This window comes from Anser cygnoides, chromosome 2 (assembly GCF_040182565.1).
Source record: "Anser cygnoides isolate HZ-2024a breed goose chromosome 2, Taihu_goose_T2T_genome, whole genome shotgun sequence".
Taxonomy (NCBI): domain Eukaryota; kingdom Metazoa; phylum Chordata; class Aves; order Anseriformes; family Anatidae; genus Anser; species Anser cygnoides.
Window position 1 is genome coordinate 122,490,001 of NC_089874.1, and position 17,493 is coordinate 122,507,493.

Sequence of the window (17,493 nt, forward strand, 5' to 3'; positions counted from 1 at the left end):
CTCCAGATTAATATAAAAACATGACTGTACCCCTTGCAAAAGACAGATCACTGTCACATGCAGATATATTGAGGGTACATGTACATACACACAGAAACAGTGAGAGAAAGATGCAGCATAAATGATAAATAGGCAGTGAGACTGGAGCCCTAATGACCTTGATTCTTACTCTTCATCAGTGACTTCATCACTGACTTCTTGGTTGAAAACATCATTTACTGATTCTTTGTGTTTTCTTCTTTTTTTTTTTTTTTTCTTTGGAGGGTTGGGGGTGGGCTAGTGGAGGGGGGAGTTTGTAATATTTTCCTTCTTTGTAATGCACTTTGAGATCAAGAGGTAAAAATCACAAATAAGGAATAGGTAACATATTATCTATATGTTCAGGTAGAAAAAAAAAAAAAAAAAAAAAAAAGCTCATCTCTGTTGCATTTATTTGTTTCCACATAGGGTTTAGAAGTGTTCAGTGAGGGATTTGTAACCACAAGGAAGAAAAAACTAGGACAATGTGAAACATTCCCCAAATCTTTGCCATTTTATGTCCAAGAGAGCTTTAAGCAGCTCCACAGCAGGTGGCACACATGGAGTTCAAAGTGATCCTTTACACACAAACCTACTTGAAATTTATTGTGCAAAACAGATCTGCTTCTCTGCCAGATTTCTAAATCTAATTTATTTTCTCCTCGTTTTTCTTTTTCTCAGCTAAAAGCAAAACCAGTATTGTGCTAATTGAAATGGAAAGCAGCTGATCATAATCACCTTAAGTGAGAAGCTGTGTGCCGTTGAATTTCAGATACAGCTCAGTATACTGTCATTCATAGAGTGCCTTAGAATTTCATCTCTCAGTTGTCTTTTCCATTTTTTCATTTTGTACTTGGGACTGTGATGAAGCATGGCTAATTGAAGCCATCAAAATACAGTGCAAGCCCTGGAGATCTGGCTGTGTACCAGTCCATATGTGCCTTTGGGTATATTAATGGGGAGAGGCCTCCAACTGAGTATATGCATAGATTCTCTGTAGTGTACCTTCTTTTGAGATGCTTGCACCTCAAGAATCCCCAGGGATAAAACAGTGCTCTCTCTCTCACTCACAGGGTTGTACAGAAAGTGAATGAATTTTGCACTACTGTAGCATTTAATGCAAAACAATGAAATAGAGAAAAGGTTAAATAAAAATGTATTATGTTACTTTCAAATAACTGATTATTTTCACAAAGTAAAAATAGAGTCATAATTCACACAGAGATTATGAAATCATTGGAATTTTATAAAATTAATGGAGTTGTAACATTCATATATGTATTGTCCTTATTGAATGTAACTTCTTTTCAGAGATTTCCCTTCATCTTTCCTCCCTCCAATCTATTCAATTCACTACAGAGATAAAAGCTTATTTGCCCACACCTATGATGGTTTGATCCCACTACCTGAACAAAGACCACCGTTTGAGGATTTTAGCCCTCTTCCCTGGCCTACTTCAGTTTCCTTCAGTTGCTTCTCTTTTTACAAAGTACTCCACCAGTTCTAACCTCTGTATAATCTGATCCAAAGTTCATTTAACTCTAACTTTAGTTGACTACAGTGTGCCAGGGCCATGATAAGACAATAGATCTTATTTGCCCTGGAAAGTCTCACCTGGGACCTCTAGTCAAGCCCCTTCTGCACGTGAGCATAGGACATCCATTTAAGATCATGCCTGAGCTGCATTAGATGTGCACCAGTCTTTAGACCTGTCTCTGGCCCCATCTCCTGAATAGACTTAGGACAAATGCTGTAGCCTTGTGTTCAGTTCTGTCTTTGTCCCAGCTATTCCCAGCTGGACCACCAGGACGGATCCCGGATCTAATTCATAATTTGCCAAGTTTGGGACTGCTGATGGCTCTGCCTACTACATGCAGATGCTGCAGGACAGTTCCCTGGTCACTGCTTGCACTGTGGTCACTCCCAGATCCTGTCTTATTCTTCCTCATGGAGCAGTCCCACTCCTGCTGCTCTCAAGCACAGTGATCTTTGAAACAAGCCTTCTGAATGCAATCCTTTTTTTCTTCTCTTGAGCTGGTCTAGCTTCACATCTCAACTTTGAGATCTGGGAGACTGTATCAAATAGAAGTCACGGAAAATAAAAAGAGATCACTTAGAAAATCAGAGGTATAGTCAAAAATAACACTACCTAGATTCTTTCTTCTGTGTTGCAACCTACTTGCTGCAACCTACTCTGACCAAATATATTGTTTCTTCTCCTGTCTCTTCATCTTGTTTGTAACACCATTGACCATATCCCATACAGTCCTTGTATTTCATCTTTTATTCTATATCTTACCACACCATGATTTGTTCTTCCTTAGGCAGCACTGATTTTTTATTTTCAATATTTTTCCAAATATATATATTTTTATTTAAACTTGGCTGTTTCCTGGGCTTTTCCTAACTTTTACCTTTACAGATAAAGCTATATACCTCTTTGTCACTCTGAATTTCTTACTATGCACCTGCTCAACTGCAATATGCATGCAACAAGAGTCTGTTCTCTCTCTCTTATTGCTGATGCTCGGGAAACAAGGCAAGGCTCATGGAAGAGAGCTAGTTCTTGTACTGAACTCAATATTTTAGATGATCATTAGATCTGAAAGCTGATAATAACAGCTTGTGATCCACTTAACTGTACTTTTCTTGACTTTGAAAGGATGCAGGTAATCTGCTAATATAAGCTGTCATGTTCTAAGCTTTGAGCCATTTTCTGCAGAAGCATTCTGCAAGGTCAGGATTCATCCCCTTCTACCAGGGTAGAATATAAACAGATGCTTTGTGAATGCATTTACTTTTAAAGGTGTTCAGATGCTGTCATCTTGTCTTCAATTAAATAACTATAACTATTGCATAAATCACAAACTGCACAAACTCATGGGTGACAACTTCAGTCAAGATAGACTTGTCTTCCTGGGCTGACCCCATAGTCAGAGGATGTGCTCCATTATAATAAAGTTCAGAGTAAGAATTTAGGTGCTCTGAAGGACTTGTTTCCCTAGCTAAATTCTGTCTTTGTAAAGACCCCAAAGGTGTTTGATGAATCTGAAACTTATTAGGATTTAATCTATTAGTCATTTGGCATTAAAAAGAAAAAGGTAACTAACTGGCTGCGGTAATTTCTCCATAATCTGAAACTGTGAAAAACAGCATAAAGTATTGACATGTTTTTCTCTCACTGAAGGTTGTCAACACCACCAACGTTTATAGTTACAGGACAAAATTAAAGAAAAATATTTTAAAAATTGAATTTAATTATCACGTCAAGTGTGTAATAAGACAATGATTACTATCATTGTCAAGTATAAAGTGTCATTTTTAATTGCATCTGATTGTGCATTGCTATGTTGTCAAATAGCTGTGCAAGGCTGAGACATGGTATTAATGTGATCTCTTTCTGCTTGATTTTGCAGAGGTTAAATATCATCTAACAGTATTTTCTAGAAATATTTTGACTGTGAGAAATGTCATGCATATGACTGCATGTATATATGGTACTTACGGTGACACAGGGGACAGATCCCTTCTCTGGTCATTGGAGAATGTCCAGCAGGAAGAGAGCAATGAGGTACTCTGTATTTAAAATTAAAGTTACTTAAAATTTATCCTTTAATCCATTCTTGTACTTCCTATACATTCTTTTTCCTCTATACTTGAAATAATATTGTTTAAGATTGTAATATTTAACAATTTTATTTTAGTCATTTCTAGTTATTGTGGATGCTGTTGAACTGGGAGAACTGGACAAAGTTGTTCTTTTAATCAGCAGTAAAACAGGTAAAGTACTTTTGCTGCTCTCTAAAGTCAGTGATGTGAATCACACAGATAATCTGTTAAGAGCAATACAATCACCACCAGAGATAAATTCAGATTAATTTCCTTTGGTTATTTTTTTAAAAAGATAAAATTTTATAAAGCAAAATCCTACATTTTGTCGCATTTAAATCCTTGGAGCTGAAAGCTGTATCATTATTTTATCGAGAAAATAAACTATTCCATTACAAACAAGAAAGAAAAACAGAAGATTAGGATAAATAATTTTGTTCTCCTATTAATACACAATGTAGGAGAATAATTATAACTCAAGAAACTGGCATTGTTTAATTTTTTTTCTGTGATTCAGTTATTTTTATTGTTTTCTCCAGCTGTTCTGTTTTCTTACTGTACCTTTTTTTTTTTTTTTGGGGGGGGGGGGTGGGGTGGGGTGGGGTGAGAGTGTACCTCTTTTAAATGTGATGAACTGTAGCTTTGCCAACAAATTCCATTGTCTCATCTGTAGGATGGTTATCATGCTACTAAGGAATATTCTAAGGATGTTTGCAAATGTTTTCAAGTCCTTTAATGAAATTTCTTATATAATTGTGTATTGTTACTTACTATGTATTGCAGTTGACCATTTGTAGACAGGTTTCTAGGAAAGCAAGGGATATACATTTCTACTCTGTCTGTCTTGTTTGTCTGTCTGCTGGCTCCTCATAATAACCTTCTAAACTCACCATCGAGCTTCAACCAAATTTGAAAAATGCATATAAATATCGAAGACTTTTGGGTGGTCAACACATTCTGCACCAGAGCATGATCTGCTCGAATGCTAGGGTCTTCAGAGGGGGCACAACATGGAGCTGCAGATATTACAGTGGGATAGGGAAGGGGAGGGACAGCCCCGCTGTACTGCTGTTGGGGGCTCACTACGTTTGTTTTCTGCAGTTTCAGCCATGAAAGTTAACTACAGTCATCTGTCTCACTGACAGTCATTGAATATGGCAATTACACATTGCCAAAGGGCACCACAGAAAACATGACAGGCAAGATTTTTCCAGTCAGGTTTGAAGACATGATTCACAAATGAGGGACTTTGGTGCTCATTGGCTGTGTGTGTTATGAAGAAAGGATTGGACAGGTGTATAATACATTTCTTCCAACAGAATTACTTAGATGATAAAGCACTTTGGATGAGTAAGAGTGTCCACATTGTGTCTAGAGGTTTATTGAGTTGTTTGGATGTAGACTTGGAACCAAAAATCCCCAAGCACAAAAGCTCTTTAGTGTCTGAAATCAAATGTACCCTGCAGGACTGGTCAGCCCAGGCAACGTATTGATTTTCTATATTTATGCTGCTTCTACAATCAGAGCTGGTTTTTAGGATCAGGTGGCTCTTCCCTCACTGCATGCATGGTTTGAGATTTTGAGATCCCCGAGCTTCTGAGTGTCTCCATGCACTGTCTGGGCAGATCATGAGTGCAACACCATGCCCTGAATTCCTCCACAGGAGCCTGATCCTATTAGACTCCTACTGATTTATAATAAAAGAGACTTAGACAATAGGAGAAGATATTGGGACACACTTTGTTGAAGAGAGCTGCAGGGACAAGTGACAGAAGAAAAGAGAAAGTGAGTAGTCTTCATGACTGGCTAGTGGCAAGAGATTCAGGCCAGTGTCATAGACAGCATGTACCCGAAGCCCCCAGCAGAAAATTCAAAAGTGCAATTCAAAGAGCAATCTCTCTTATACAGAAGAGGATAACACTGAGTTGTTGAACTTCGTTCATACCTGTCATTCAATAAATCTTTGTAGTGCACATGGAATGGAGTTCCAACCCTTTTGTCAACCAGTCACTGTGGAGGAAGCACCAGATACATATTCCTTCTCTTCCTTCCCAAATGAGCCTGCCTGAGATGTACAGAACGTGTTCTGCATGTCTACTGCTCTCCTGTACTCCTCTGCTTCACTAAGACAAGGGAAATACTTCTAAACTTCTAAGTAAAGGTTTTAAATAGAAACAAAGTAAAGAATGTTTCAATAATTGAAGGATTTTATAGTCAATTTTTGTTATATCTAAATGAATCAATAAATGATGTTTTAATATTTTACATAATTCTTGGATGCACAGTACATTTTCACTATATTTTATTTTCTTGTTTTTAGACTGCAAACTGGACATTAAAAAATTGCATTTGAAAGAAGCTTTAAAGAATCATCCTATCTATGTGTTTGAAGTGAATGAGTAAGTACCATACGAGAAGTTAGTCACTTTGTAGTATAATATTAGAGAACACTGAGCAGGCACTGGATTAAAAGGATTGTCATAGAATGGGTCAGTCAACAGATTTTTATTTTTTTTTTAAAAAGTCCATCTTCCACTGTCCCATATAAACTCATAGGATTTTTTGATTTAACGTATAGATTACTTACCACAAAACTATATGTTTTTTGTTTTGCAGGACATTTTCTGTGGATCCAAATAAGCCAGAAATACAGAGAGAGATCCCAGTATCTTTTATTATTACAGGAGACAAACAAAAGAATGGCACAGATAGCAACTTAAATAAGGAAGGAAGTCAAGCAGAAAATCAGACAGAGTATACTATTAAAGTATACACAGGTGACAAAAGGGGAGCAGGAACTGATGCCAATGTGCATATTATTTTATTTGGGGATGAGGACAAATCTGAGGTATTTCACCTCTCTCAGTCACTGGAGCATCAAGATCCCTTTGAAAGAGGAAAGGTGAGGATACAAATTTCTGCCTGTTTCAGGATTGGGAAAGTAAATATTAAATCTATGCAAGACTTTTATGAAACCTCAGGCATTTGTCCTCTTTTCCATGCAATTAGATGGGATATAGACACCTTTCTCTGTGGTTAGCGTTTTCACCAGAGTAACCAAGGGACATTTTACCTCTGGTATATGTAACTGACCATGACTAACTATTGCTGTTAGTCCTAAACACATCCTCATATTGCATCCACTCATCTGCTCAGTTACATGTTTCATTGATCTGCAACGCACAGCATGCATTATCTGTGCATGTGCATATATGTGCAATATTCTTTGATGTTACACAAACTTTGAATATTATGTTTGAGAATACATCAGTCTCTGACATCCCATTGGTTTGCCTGGCAATGGAACGTGGTGTAAGCCTATAACCAGACAAAATGGAGAAGTCCAACTGCATCCTGGGCTGCATCACCAGAGGAGTGACTAGCAGGTCAAGGGAGGTGATTGTGCCTCTCTATTCTGCCCTCGTCAGGCCCCACCTGGAGTGCTGTGTCCAGGTCTGGGGCCCTCGTCACAAGAAAGACGTGGGGCTTTTAGAATGAGTCCAGAAGAAGGCCACAAAGATGATCAGAGGGCTGGAGCACCTTTCCTATGAAGAAAGGCTGAGAGAGTTGGGAATGTTCAGCCTGGAGAAGAGGAGGCTCCAGATGGACCTCATTGCAGCCTTTCAATACTTAAAGGGGTCTTATAAAAAAAAGTAGACATTAGGAGGAAATTCTTCACTCAGAGGGTGGTGAGGCACTGGAACAGGTTGCCAAAAGAAGTTGTAGGTGCCCCATCCCTGTATGTGTTCAAGGCCGGGCTGGATGGGACCTTGGCCAACCTAATCTAGTGGGTGGCATCCCTGCCTATGACAGAGGGGTTGGAGTTAGATATCTTTAAAGTCCCTTCCAATGTGAGCCATTCTATGATTCTATGATAATATGATTCTATGATAATATGATTCTATGATTTTATTCAGAGATTTGTAGTTCTGATATAAATATTTTCATAAGAATGCTTATTCTCTATAAGGTATCCTAGTACCTTAACAGAACGTTCTGTTTTTAATAAATATGTTACTTTGGCAAAGGAATTGCTCCATTTACTCACTACCTCTAATGGTGACCCTTATATAACAAGAAATAAATATATTTCCCATATTTTTCTCCTGTGGATTTCTTGAAAGGTAATGAATGAATAATTAAAACTCCAGTTAAGATATCTTCCTTATGAGATCTACTTCGTTATTTCCAGCAATAGTAAACGTCTTTTTACGTATAGTTTGGCTCAAGTTTTTTCAGCCAGAGTGTCTGTGGATATCCTCTAAAAGATCTTCACCATGTATTGACTTCTATACTGAGAAGTTTAATAAAGCTAGTTACCTACAGGCACAAGGAGCAGATAAGAGTGTCTTGAGTAATACTTCCTTCTGCTTAGTACTACACAGGAGGTATCATTGCTCTTTGAAAAAGAAGAGTAAATACATAGAAATTGTATTATTAGCTAATTAACAATCTAGCTAAATCTATGTAAACCAGTGAGATCTTTAAGAAATGTCTAATGAAAAAAAAAAAAAAGGATTTGATGAAAATATATATGTGGGAGATATAATAGTAAATGCTGTACAAGCCTTTCTCTTTTGCATTCTTAAACATATATTTATGTATAATAAACTGTAAACATTTTAGAAGGCTATGTCAACTGAGATAATTCATGACATTTAGTAAAAATACTTCTTTGATATATGAAAGTCAGGAAAGAGATGTGGATTTTCCTTCCCTAAGATTTGTCTACTCTACTGTATAAATTGTCCCACTATAAGATTGTCCTACTGTAAAATATAGAGAGGATCTACCAAAGACCTTTGCTAAGGAAAATAAACCATACCAGGTGTCACCCATCTATTTCAAACTGATATTATTACATTTGAATTAGTCCTGAAACGGGCCTTAACAAAAGTATAAATTTCCAAATGTATATACGTAACTTTTTATAACTGTCTGTATTTTAATATTAAAGGTTGATACATTCAAGATTAAGACAAAAAAATTAGGAAGCCTACATTCCATTGAAATTGGTCATGATGGAAAAGGATTTGGTAAGTATACTGCATGTGTTCAACAGGCTTGTAAAAATCTTCTGCTTGAATATCTGCCTGACATTTGGAAGGTCTTTGAAGTCATGCTATTGCTACAGCTAGCTAATACAAATCTGTATACAAATGAGGTCAGTTTGACTGCTCTTGCTTATACCACCCTGTCTTTATCACATTTTCCTTGACTTTACCTTGACTTTTTTTTTTTTTTTTGCTAGAAGAGAGGAAATATAGTTAGTATGTATCTCTGAAGGCTTTATTCTTCAATCATTGTTCAGCCAAAACTTTTATCAGATGTGTTGAACAACATAGGATTACCATGACACACATGGCTTTCCTTCGTGTGAAAGCTAAACTATAAGGAGAGCACTGGACTGCACCAGATCTTGACCTGATTTTAAGTTAGGATGCAGCTACAGTATGAACCCAGACATGATGATAGAAACTGTTTCTAGGTACAGTGTATTACACATAATCTCTAATACCTGAATTTACCAAACTATAAGATAAGAGATTAGGGCATACAGAATTTGGAATTTACATTTACTGATGCTATGAAATTAAAACCTAGAAAGACAGAAAGATAGAAGATAGAAATATATAAATAGAAATTGCAGGCAATGTACAGCTTGAATCACAAAGGTCTCATTGTTTAATAGAGTTAAATCCAGTTGGAGGCCGGTCACTAGTGGAGTCCCTTAGGGCTCAGTACTGGGGCCAGTTCTCTTTAATAACTTTATCGATGATCTGGATGAGGGGATCGAGTGCACCCTCAGTAACTTTGCAGACGACACCAAGTTAGGTGAGTGTGTCGATGTGCTTGAGGGAAGGAAGGCTCTGCAGGAGGATCTTTATAGGCTGGACCGATGGACTGAGGCCATCTGTATGAAGTTCAACAAGGCCAAGTGCCGGGTCCTGCACCTGGGACGCAACAACCCCAAGCAGCGCTACGGGCTGGGAGAGGAGTGGTTAGAAGGCTGCCTGGCAGAGAAGGACCTGGGAGTATTGGTTGATAGTCAGCTGAATATGAGCCAACAGTGTGCTCAGGTGGCCAAGAAGGCCAAGAGCATCCTGCCTTGCATAAGAAGCAGTGTGGCCAGCAGGGCTAGGGAAGTGATTGTCCCCCTGTACTCGGCTCTGGTGAGGCCACACCTCGAGTACTGTGTTCAGTTTTGGGCTCCTCGCTACAAGAAGGACATGGAGGTGCTTGAGCGAGTCCAGAGAAGGGCAAAGAAGCTGGTGAGGGGTCTGGAGAACAAGTCTTACGAGGAGTGGCTGAGGGAGCTGGGATTGTTCAGTCTGGAGAAGAGGAGGCTCAGGGGCAACCTTATTGTACTCTACAGTTACCTTAAAGGAGGCTGTAGCGAGGTAGGGGTTGGTCTGTTCTCCCACGTGCCTGGTGACAGGACAAGGGGGAATGGGGTAAAGTTGCGCCCGGGGAGGATTAGGTTGGATATTAGGAAGAACTTCTTTACTGAAAGGGTTGTTAGGCATTGGAATAGGCTGCCCAGGGAAGTGGTTGAGTCGCCATCCCTGGAGGTCTTTAAAAGACATTTAGATTTAGAGCTTAGTGATATGGTTTAGTGGAGGACTTGTTAGTGTTAGGTCAGAGGTTAGACTCAGTGATCTTGGAGGTTTCTTCCAACCTAGATGATTCTGTGATTCTGTGATTCTGAGATAATCTAATCAGGTGAGTTTTACTAAACCACTCTGGTAAGTAAGAAATGCACTTAGGTTTAGTAAAACCTTATTTATATATATAAGGCATCAAGAGTGTAGCATGCCTAGGATGAACCAAACAAAATACTGCAACTGGCAAATCTTTTTTAGGCAAAAGTTGAACAGGGGTTTTCTGACTACCTAGTCATATCATACATGTGATGGTACTGAAAACTACATATATATACACGTCTATAAATCCTCCTGCTGAATTTCATTTTATTAGTGTTAGCTACTGTACATGCACACAGTTCAGCTTAACACCGGGGAATTCTACGCCAGCAGACTTTTGGTGCTCTGAGAATTGCACAGAAGCCTGCAGGGGAAATACACATTAAACTTGTAATTTCTGGGTCCCAAACCATCAACAACATGATTATCTTTACTCTCCATGTTCTGATCAACATTGCATAGTGCCTTCCTAGCACAGCTGGTGTGTGTAGATCCATGTTAAATCCATGACTTTCTTCCTCTATTTTTTTCTCTGAAATTATCTCCAAATGTCTTTTGTCGTGTCAGTTGTAATCTGCACAAGTCTCCTCAAAGGTAACACCTCTTTGAAAAGTTTCATCTGTTTGCTAATCTTTCCTATCTGCCTCTAGATTTCTCCATACCTAGAGCATTCAGTGAGGTCTGCTGGAGTTATGTCAATAAAGGATAAAGCATTAGATTATAAACTTTTCAGGAGAGCAAACATAGCTTAATATTTGTTTATAAAGTGCTGTGTAAATTTGAGGGACTGTAAATTTTTATTGCTAATAATCATGACTCTGAATTACAGAGATTTCAGGAAAGGTCATATATTCCAAGTAGAGTCTACGATATATTAAAGCATTCAGAAAATTTCATTAAAGGAGTTCCAAAAGTACTTCACAATTTCAATAAACGACTCCTGCGGATTGAAGATGAAAAATGTAGACACCTTTATGGCCTAGTTATACTAGATAATTGTTTGAAAACATCCATGGAAGGGGAAAAACATTGCTATGCCTTTATATTTTATCTACATTGGTACAGTTTGCAAAATATTTTATGTTATGTTTTTAGCCTACTTACAAATTATATGTATATATATATATTTAGCCTACATGATAGTTTCTCCAAATATTTGAAAACCAAAATAATTTGTTAGAATATAGTATTTTATCTCTAAGACATGCAAAGAATACCAAAAGGTTTTCAGCTGCTAGCAATATGATCCTAATTGGTTTTTAAATGTTGTCATTAAGTGTTTACATTGGCAAACACAACTAAAGACATCATCACAAACATTACATTTGTATATAATAAAGTTATATTTTAAAAACCTTCATAGTTTAATATTGTATAAAATAAAATACTATAGCATAAGAATGACGGTATTTTTCACACATCAAACTTGTTGAATATAGTAGAGTATTAAATATATTCTTAAAGCTAAAACAGATATTAATGTTGGCCCAAAATTGAGATGTTATTCTGAATCATTACTGACAGAGAAATGTGGATATGAACATCATTCGGGTTCATCAATTGGTTTATAGAAGCATATATAAGTATATATAAGGTTTATATAAGTATAAATACATTAATTAGAAAGGAGTAATAGAGTTTTCCTATTCTTAGATGATCATTAAAATAATACATCTACTAATATAGTCCATCTTTTTTTTTTTTTAGTTTGGTAGACACTGAAGATCAAAGCATATTGGGGTGTACTATGAGTGCATTTCAGACTGCAGAAAAGGGCAAAATGGGATTTCAAGAATATATTTGATATTACAATGCACTCTGTTTCATTTGCCTTATACCTGTTCCATTCAATGTGGAAATATAAGTTAAGCTGTAATAATTTTTTTCCTTTATATTTCCTGTCAAAAACATCAAAGACCTCCTCAAAAAACTGAAAGAAGTTGGTAATAATTTGAATTATCGACTTTTCAGTTTTATTATTGATATTGAGTCCATTTGAAAGTGCTGAACCACACAGGGTTTGGAAATGAAATCAGAAACATTCCTTATGCTTTATATGTGTTTTAGTTATATCAAATTTGTCTTTTCTTCTTCGTTCTACAGGAAGTGACTGGTTTCTGGAAAAAGTAGAAATCACAGATGCATCTAGGAATTCAGTGTATTGCTTCAACTGTAACAGGTCAGTAGATCAGTTCATTATTACTCTGTAGGTGCTGTTTTCTTCATAACAACAACTACTAGTGGTCTTTTTAGTCTCTCAGTTGTTTCTCTTCTGGTTTCCTAAAACAGTACGAATTTTGAAACCATGCTGTTTTTCTATCAGTCCATCCCTGGTAACTTTTGAACCTTTTGACCATTTTCCATCTAATTTGCCAGAAGAATATTTAGAGGAAGACATTGTATTTTTCCATGGTATTAAAACTGGATGGCTGTAGAAGAGACAGACGTATTTGAGTGCCTTTGCTGAGAGAAGATAGTAGTATGCCATTTTCATGAAGTAGAAGCTGTCTGGTGAACCATTGCACAAGTATTAGCACATATGTAGCTCTGACTAGCATATCATATGTACACAGACATGAGAGGGAATTAGAAATAAGGGATGGTGGGTGGATAGTAGGATATGGCAGTATAGATACAATTCTGGAGAAAAAAGTTTTTTTTTTTTTGTTTTTAAAATAGAAACATTAAAATCCTTCTGTTTCAATGTCTACCTAGTATCGGTCTAAGATATGTTCAGCTGAATGTAATAAAGTTAACAGAATTTTTTTTACAATGACACGTAAGAGGTAAATTTAGAAATTTATTCAGATAAAGGGGTTTTAGGGCAAACAGGTTCTAATGTACAAAGGGAAGATCCACTTCAGTCTGTGTCAAACTGAAACAATACACTTTCAGAAGTTGCAGATTAAACTGAAAGGTATATTTGGGGTGACCATCCATTACAGCATACAGTTTGCAGCTTAATACATTTCAGAGTAAACAACAGAAGCAAATACATTCTTGTCTTTCTAAGTGTAAAATAAAATTTTAATGCATCTGGAGAGCAGAGAAGTATGACATCTTACAAGTTTTCAATATCTAGGAAGAGGGATGTTGCCTGGTGATCTGAAAACATAAATGGTAGCCAAGAATATTTAATTTAATTCTTCAGAATGTTTCTGTAAACTTGACAATTCATCAAAGCCAAATCTCAAACCTGCAACCAAAAAAAAAAGCATCTATTTTTTTAAATTTTATTTTTTATTCCTGGATAATCGGTTAGACTCTACAATCTAAGTCATGAGAGTGCAGAACTGTTAGCAGCCTCAACAGAAGCTTCAAGCCCTCAGTGCCTGACAATCCTGGTCTGCAGCTTGCAGGGGCCAGCTCTACAAAACATGATTAATGTCATGCAATATCTCAGAATATATCTCTACACAGCACTGCACTAAAGTCTTCATGTAGGTTCCATAAAACTTCCTCCAAACACATGTTCTAATCTTCTAGATACCTAAATTTAAGTTAATGGGCATGAGCGAAATTTCTTAGATCACAATATCACTTAGTTGTGCAACACAATCCATGAGAGGATTTTCAACTGATGTCATAGAATCACTGAGTGGTTGGAAGGGACCTCTGGAGGTCATCTTGGTCAACCAGTGCTGAGTGGAGGTGAAGGATCACCTCCATTGACCTGCTAGCAACACTTAGCCTAATGCAGCCCAGGATACCATTAGTGACCTTTGCTGCAAGGACACATCGCTTGCTCACATTCAGTTTGGTGTCCACCAGGACCCCCAAGTTTTTTTTTCTGCCAAGCTGCTTTCTGTCATTGTGGCACCCCAGAGTATTGACTGACACAGAAGCTATGGGGCACTCCTGAGATACAGGAAACTATAAGTACATGTCCCTTTTCCAGCTTGCACAAAATGCTTATGTCATATCCTACTGGGTAAATAGTGAATGTGTTTATTCTCTCTCCTCCCGCACCCACCCCAACAAAACAAACAAACAAACAAAGATTCCTCTCATATCCTCTGATACAAATGTTGTCTCTAAAAGACATTCATCATTGAGAAATGTGAAAGGAGCTCTGCCTCCTTTACTAACTTGGCATTTTATCTGGCAAGACTAGTTATGTTGCAGCCTGGAACTGTTTGGCTTCAGATGTATCTCCCAGCTGTTCAACAGTGCAATTTCAGATGTGAACTACGTTAATGCTATACCAGCTGGGAATTCCTCCCATACTCGTTACTAAGTAGAAATGACATCAGCTAGTCTGGAATAAGCCTTGCAGAAGCATTAAAAGGAGCAGAAGCTTTGGAAAATCTCTTTGGAAGTGAATGCCATTGCCTCCATGGTTCCAGTTAACCAGTCTATCTGAGTTTTAGATTCAGGCGGGTTTCTGGTATAGTCGATGGTAAAACCCCTGTAGGATCTTATGGGGCATGGTTAAGGCCCACCAGTATTTTGTAAGCCAAGGAGATATGAGAAATAAACAGTTCCTGGTATGGAATAAATGGACAATAGCTTACTATCACAGAACACACTTTCTTACTCTAAAATATCCTGATTTTTGCCACTCAATGAAACAATCTGCTCATCACCTGTTGTTATGCAATCTACACATAAGATGTATGTATATTTAATATAGTTATACAGTTACTTTAAAATCATGCATATATGGATACTGAAAGAAACACCACTCTTCAGATTGGTTACTCCTACTGTATAAGTCAATGTTGAAACTCTCTTAGAAATAAAAAGGTGCAGAAGCAAGCCCTTTGTCTGTTTGTTAAGTTTTATATATAGAAATATAGAATTATTTAGATTGTAAAAGACCACTAAGATCATCAAGCCCAACCATTAACCTAGCACTGCCAAGTCTACCACTAAACCACGTCCCTAAAAGGCATCTACACGTCTTCTGAATATACTGTATCTATGAACATGTTCTATGCTTTTCTCTTTAGGTGGCTTGCTGAGGATGGAAGTGAAGGCAGCACTGTGGTGCAACTTTATCCATAGCTCCTTGTCTTCTGATTCTTTCTGAGTGTACTGCTTATCTAAATTCCTGCTTATTTGATTTACTTGTATTTTATAATTCTGAAGGTATTGTAATTACTGTGAAGGAATGTCAAAACAATGCATTAAAAACATCACAGTAAATTAAACATGTCTAATGTGAACACTGCATTCCAATCCTATTAGAGCTGCTCAAAAATTTTTCATGACTGAAATTTAGAAAACATAAATTGAGATCTGTAACATGGCACTGTGGACTTGAGCTGAGCATTCATGATGGTAGACATATGTAGTAACGTTTAAACATTTTGATTTCAGTAATAATTTGTGAATAATTTCAATTTAGCTTGGGTCAAATCTGTCAATAGTTATTAAATTGATAAATTGTTTCAATTTCAACATTTATTAAAATTTATATTTCCTCAGAATCATTTTCCAAACAAACCGCACAACTCTTTAGACTTAGCATGTATTACTTCCTTTTCCTACAAGATACCATGTATGTAACAGTCAGGAATAAAGAACGTGTTATTCAGGAGTTCACTCTGTGTTAGTAAGTTTCCCACTGACATTTGATTGCAAAATCTTGTGGCTGAGCCAGAACCTCAGCTAAGAACTTTTAAGAGAGACTTTTCATCATCTGTTATCACTACCATTGCAATAGCTTACCGGGTAACTTAAGCAACTCTCTGTTCAGCTTGCTGATTTTTACAGTACTCATTCTTACGCATCCATCTGCCTCTCTAAATCTATATGTGTGAATGCTTTTACTTCAAAAAATACCAGTTATTTATGAAAATGCACAATAAATAGAAAAATATTTAGCTATAAATGCACGAATGTCTAATAAGTAGATCAATGTTTGTTTTGGTAAACTTTCATATTGCCAGAGTTGACTGAGTTGACTGAGGAAGAGTTTAGGCTACAGATGAGTCTGAAATGAAATCATGAGTTACACACCACTCGAAGTTTCATGTATGTAATCAGAATACATATACTGTATATTAGTTACATAAGGCATCTCTCTGCTTAATCAAAGACCCCACCCTTAGTACCTCCAAAATTTAAAATCTGTATGAAGATCTGAATTTTAGACATGTTTCACCTTTAAGGCACTACCACACTTTGTAGCAGCAATGTGCTTCCTATAATTATAAGAATTAAATAAATTTCTAATCTATGAAATGTTGTCTGGCTTTTTAGTATGTTTAATGTTTATTTACTCACATTATTATTTGAAATGAAGAATGTTGGCCAGTATCTGCATGGGTGATGAGATTTCAGTTGTTACTTTGACTCAGAAAATAATAAATATAACAGGTCTTGGTAGGTACTTTTATTTTTATCTACCTTATACTTCATCAAAGGAAGAGCTGGTGAAGTGTGGATGTGATCTGAGTGAGCAAAGGAACAGAGTAAATTTCTTCTGAAAGTGCTCTTTTTGCTTACACTGCTACCATGCGCACTGGAATGGATTTAAAATTGTATCCCTAGAGTGCACAGTTCACTTACTTAGTATCAGTATTCATTACACTGAATCACTTCGTTGTGATCTATTATGTGATTTGTTTCATTATTATGTCTTTCATTAATAGTTTGTAATACTAGCTCTCTTTGATGCCATCTCTGATTTATCAAGTGTAAATAATGCCTTCCTAATCTGTTTTTCATTACTAGCAGTGAATACCCTCTTTCAGCAGCTGGCATCCTTATTTGAAAATTATTTCCTCTACTTATACAGTGTACAAATCAGATGTTGGATTCACTTACCTGGATCCAGAGTCACGTAAACACCTCCACCCTTTTACATCCAGAACACCACCACAGAAGAGGGTTTCATTTCAAGTGCATCACGGGTGCTTGCAGCACATATTGCTAGGGGATTACACTTTGATAAGAAAGCTTGAAATACCATAACGTCCTTATCAGGTCTTGCTTCAAAGACATGCCAGTTAGCATATTTAGCTTGCGACGAGAGCTAAACTCTAACCTTGCCTCTTCCACATGGTATACAATGATGCCTGTTGTGTTTGGCACGCAAGTCACTTAATCTGTGTCCCCTGCAAGTGGAAAGGGACAAAAGAGCTGGCCAGAGAAATACTGCAGAGGTGCCAGCTCATGTGCACTCTGTTGTTGCTGCACAGACTAGGAGCCTTGC

General features: G+C 37.1%; 1 protein-coding gene across 1 annotated transcript in view; it reads left to right on the top strand.

Annotated features, from left to right (window-relative positions):
• Positions 1-16,510, top strand: part of RP1 (RP1 axonemal microtubule associated) — a 221,968-nt gene extending 205,458 nt beyond the window's left edge. The window contains 7 exon segments of the mRNA XM_048072444.2: positions 3,435-3,589; positions 3,723-3,798; positions 5,948-6,026; positions 6,244-6,529; positions 8,585-8,663; positions 12,435-12,510; positions 15,284-16,510. Coding sequence (XP_047928401.2) covers positions 3,435-3,589; positions 3,723-3,798; positions 5,948-6,026; positions 6,244-6,529; positions 8,585-8,663; positions 12,435-12,510; positions 15,284-15,338 — 806 coding nt within the window. The 3' untranslated portion in view covers positions 15,339-16,510.
• The last annotated feature ends 983 nt before the right edge of the window (positions 16,511-17,493 follow it).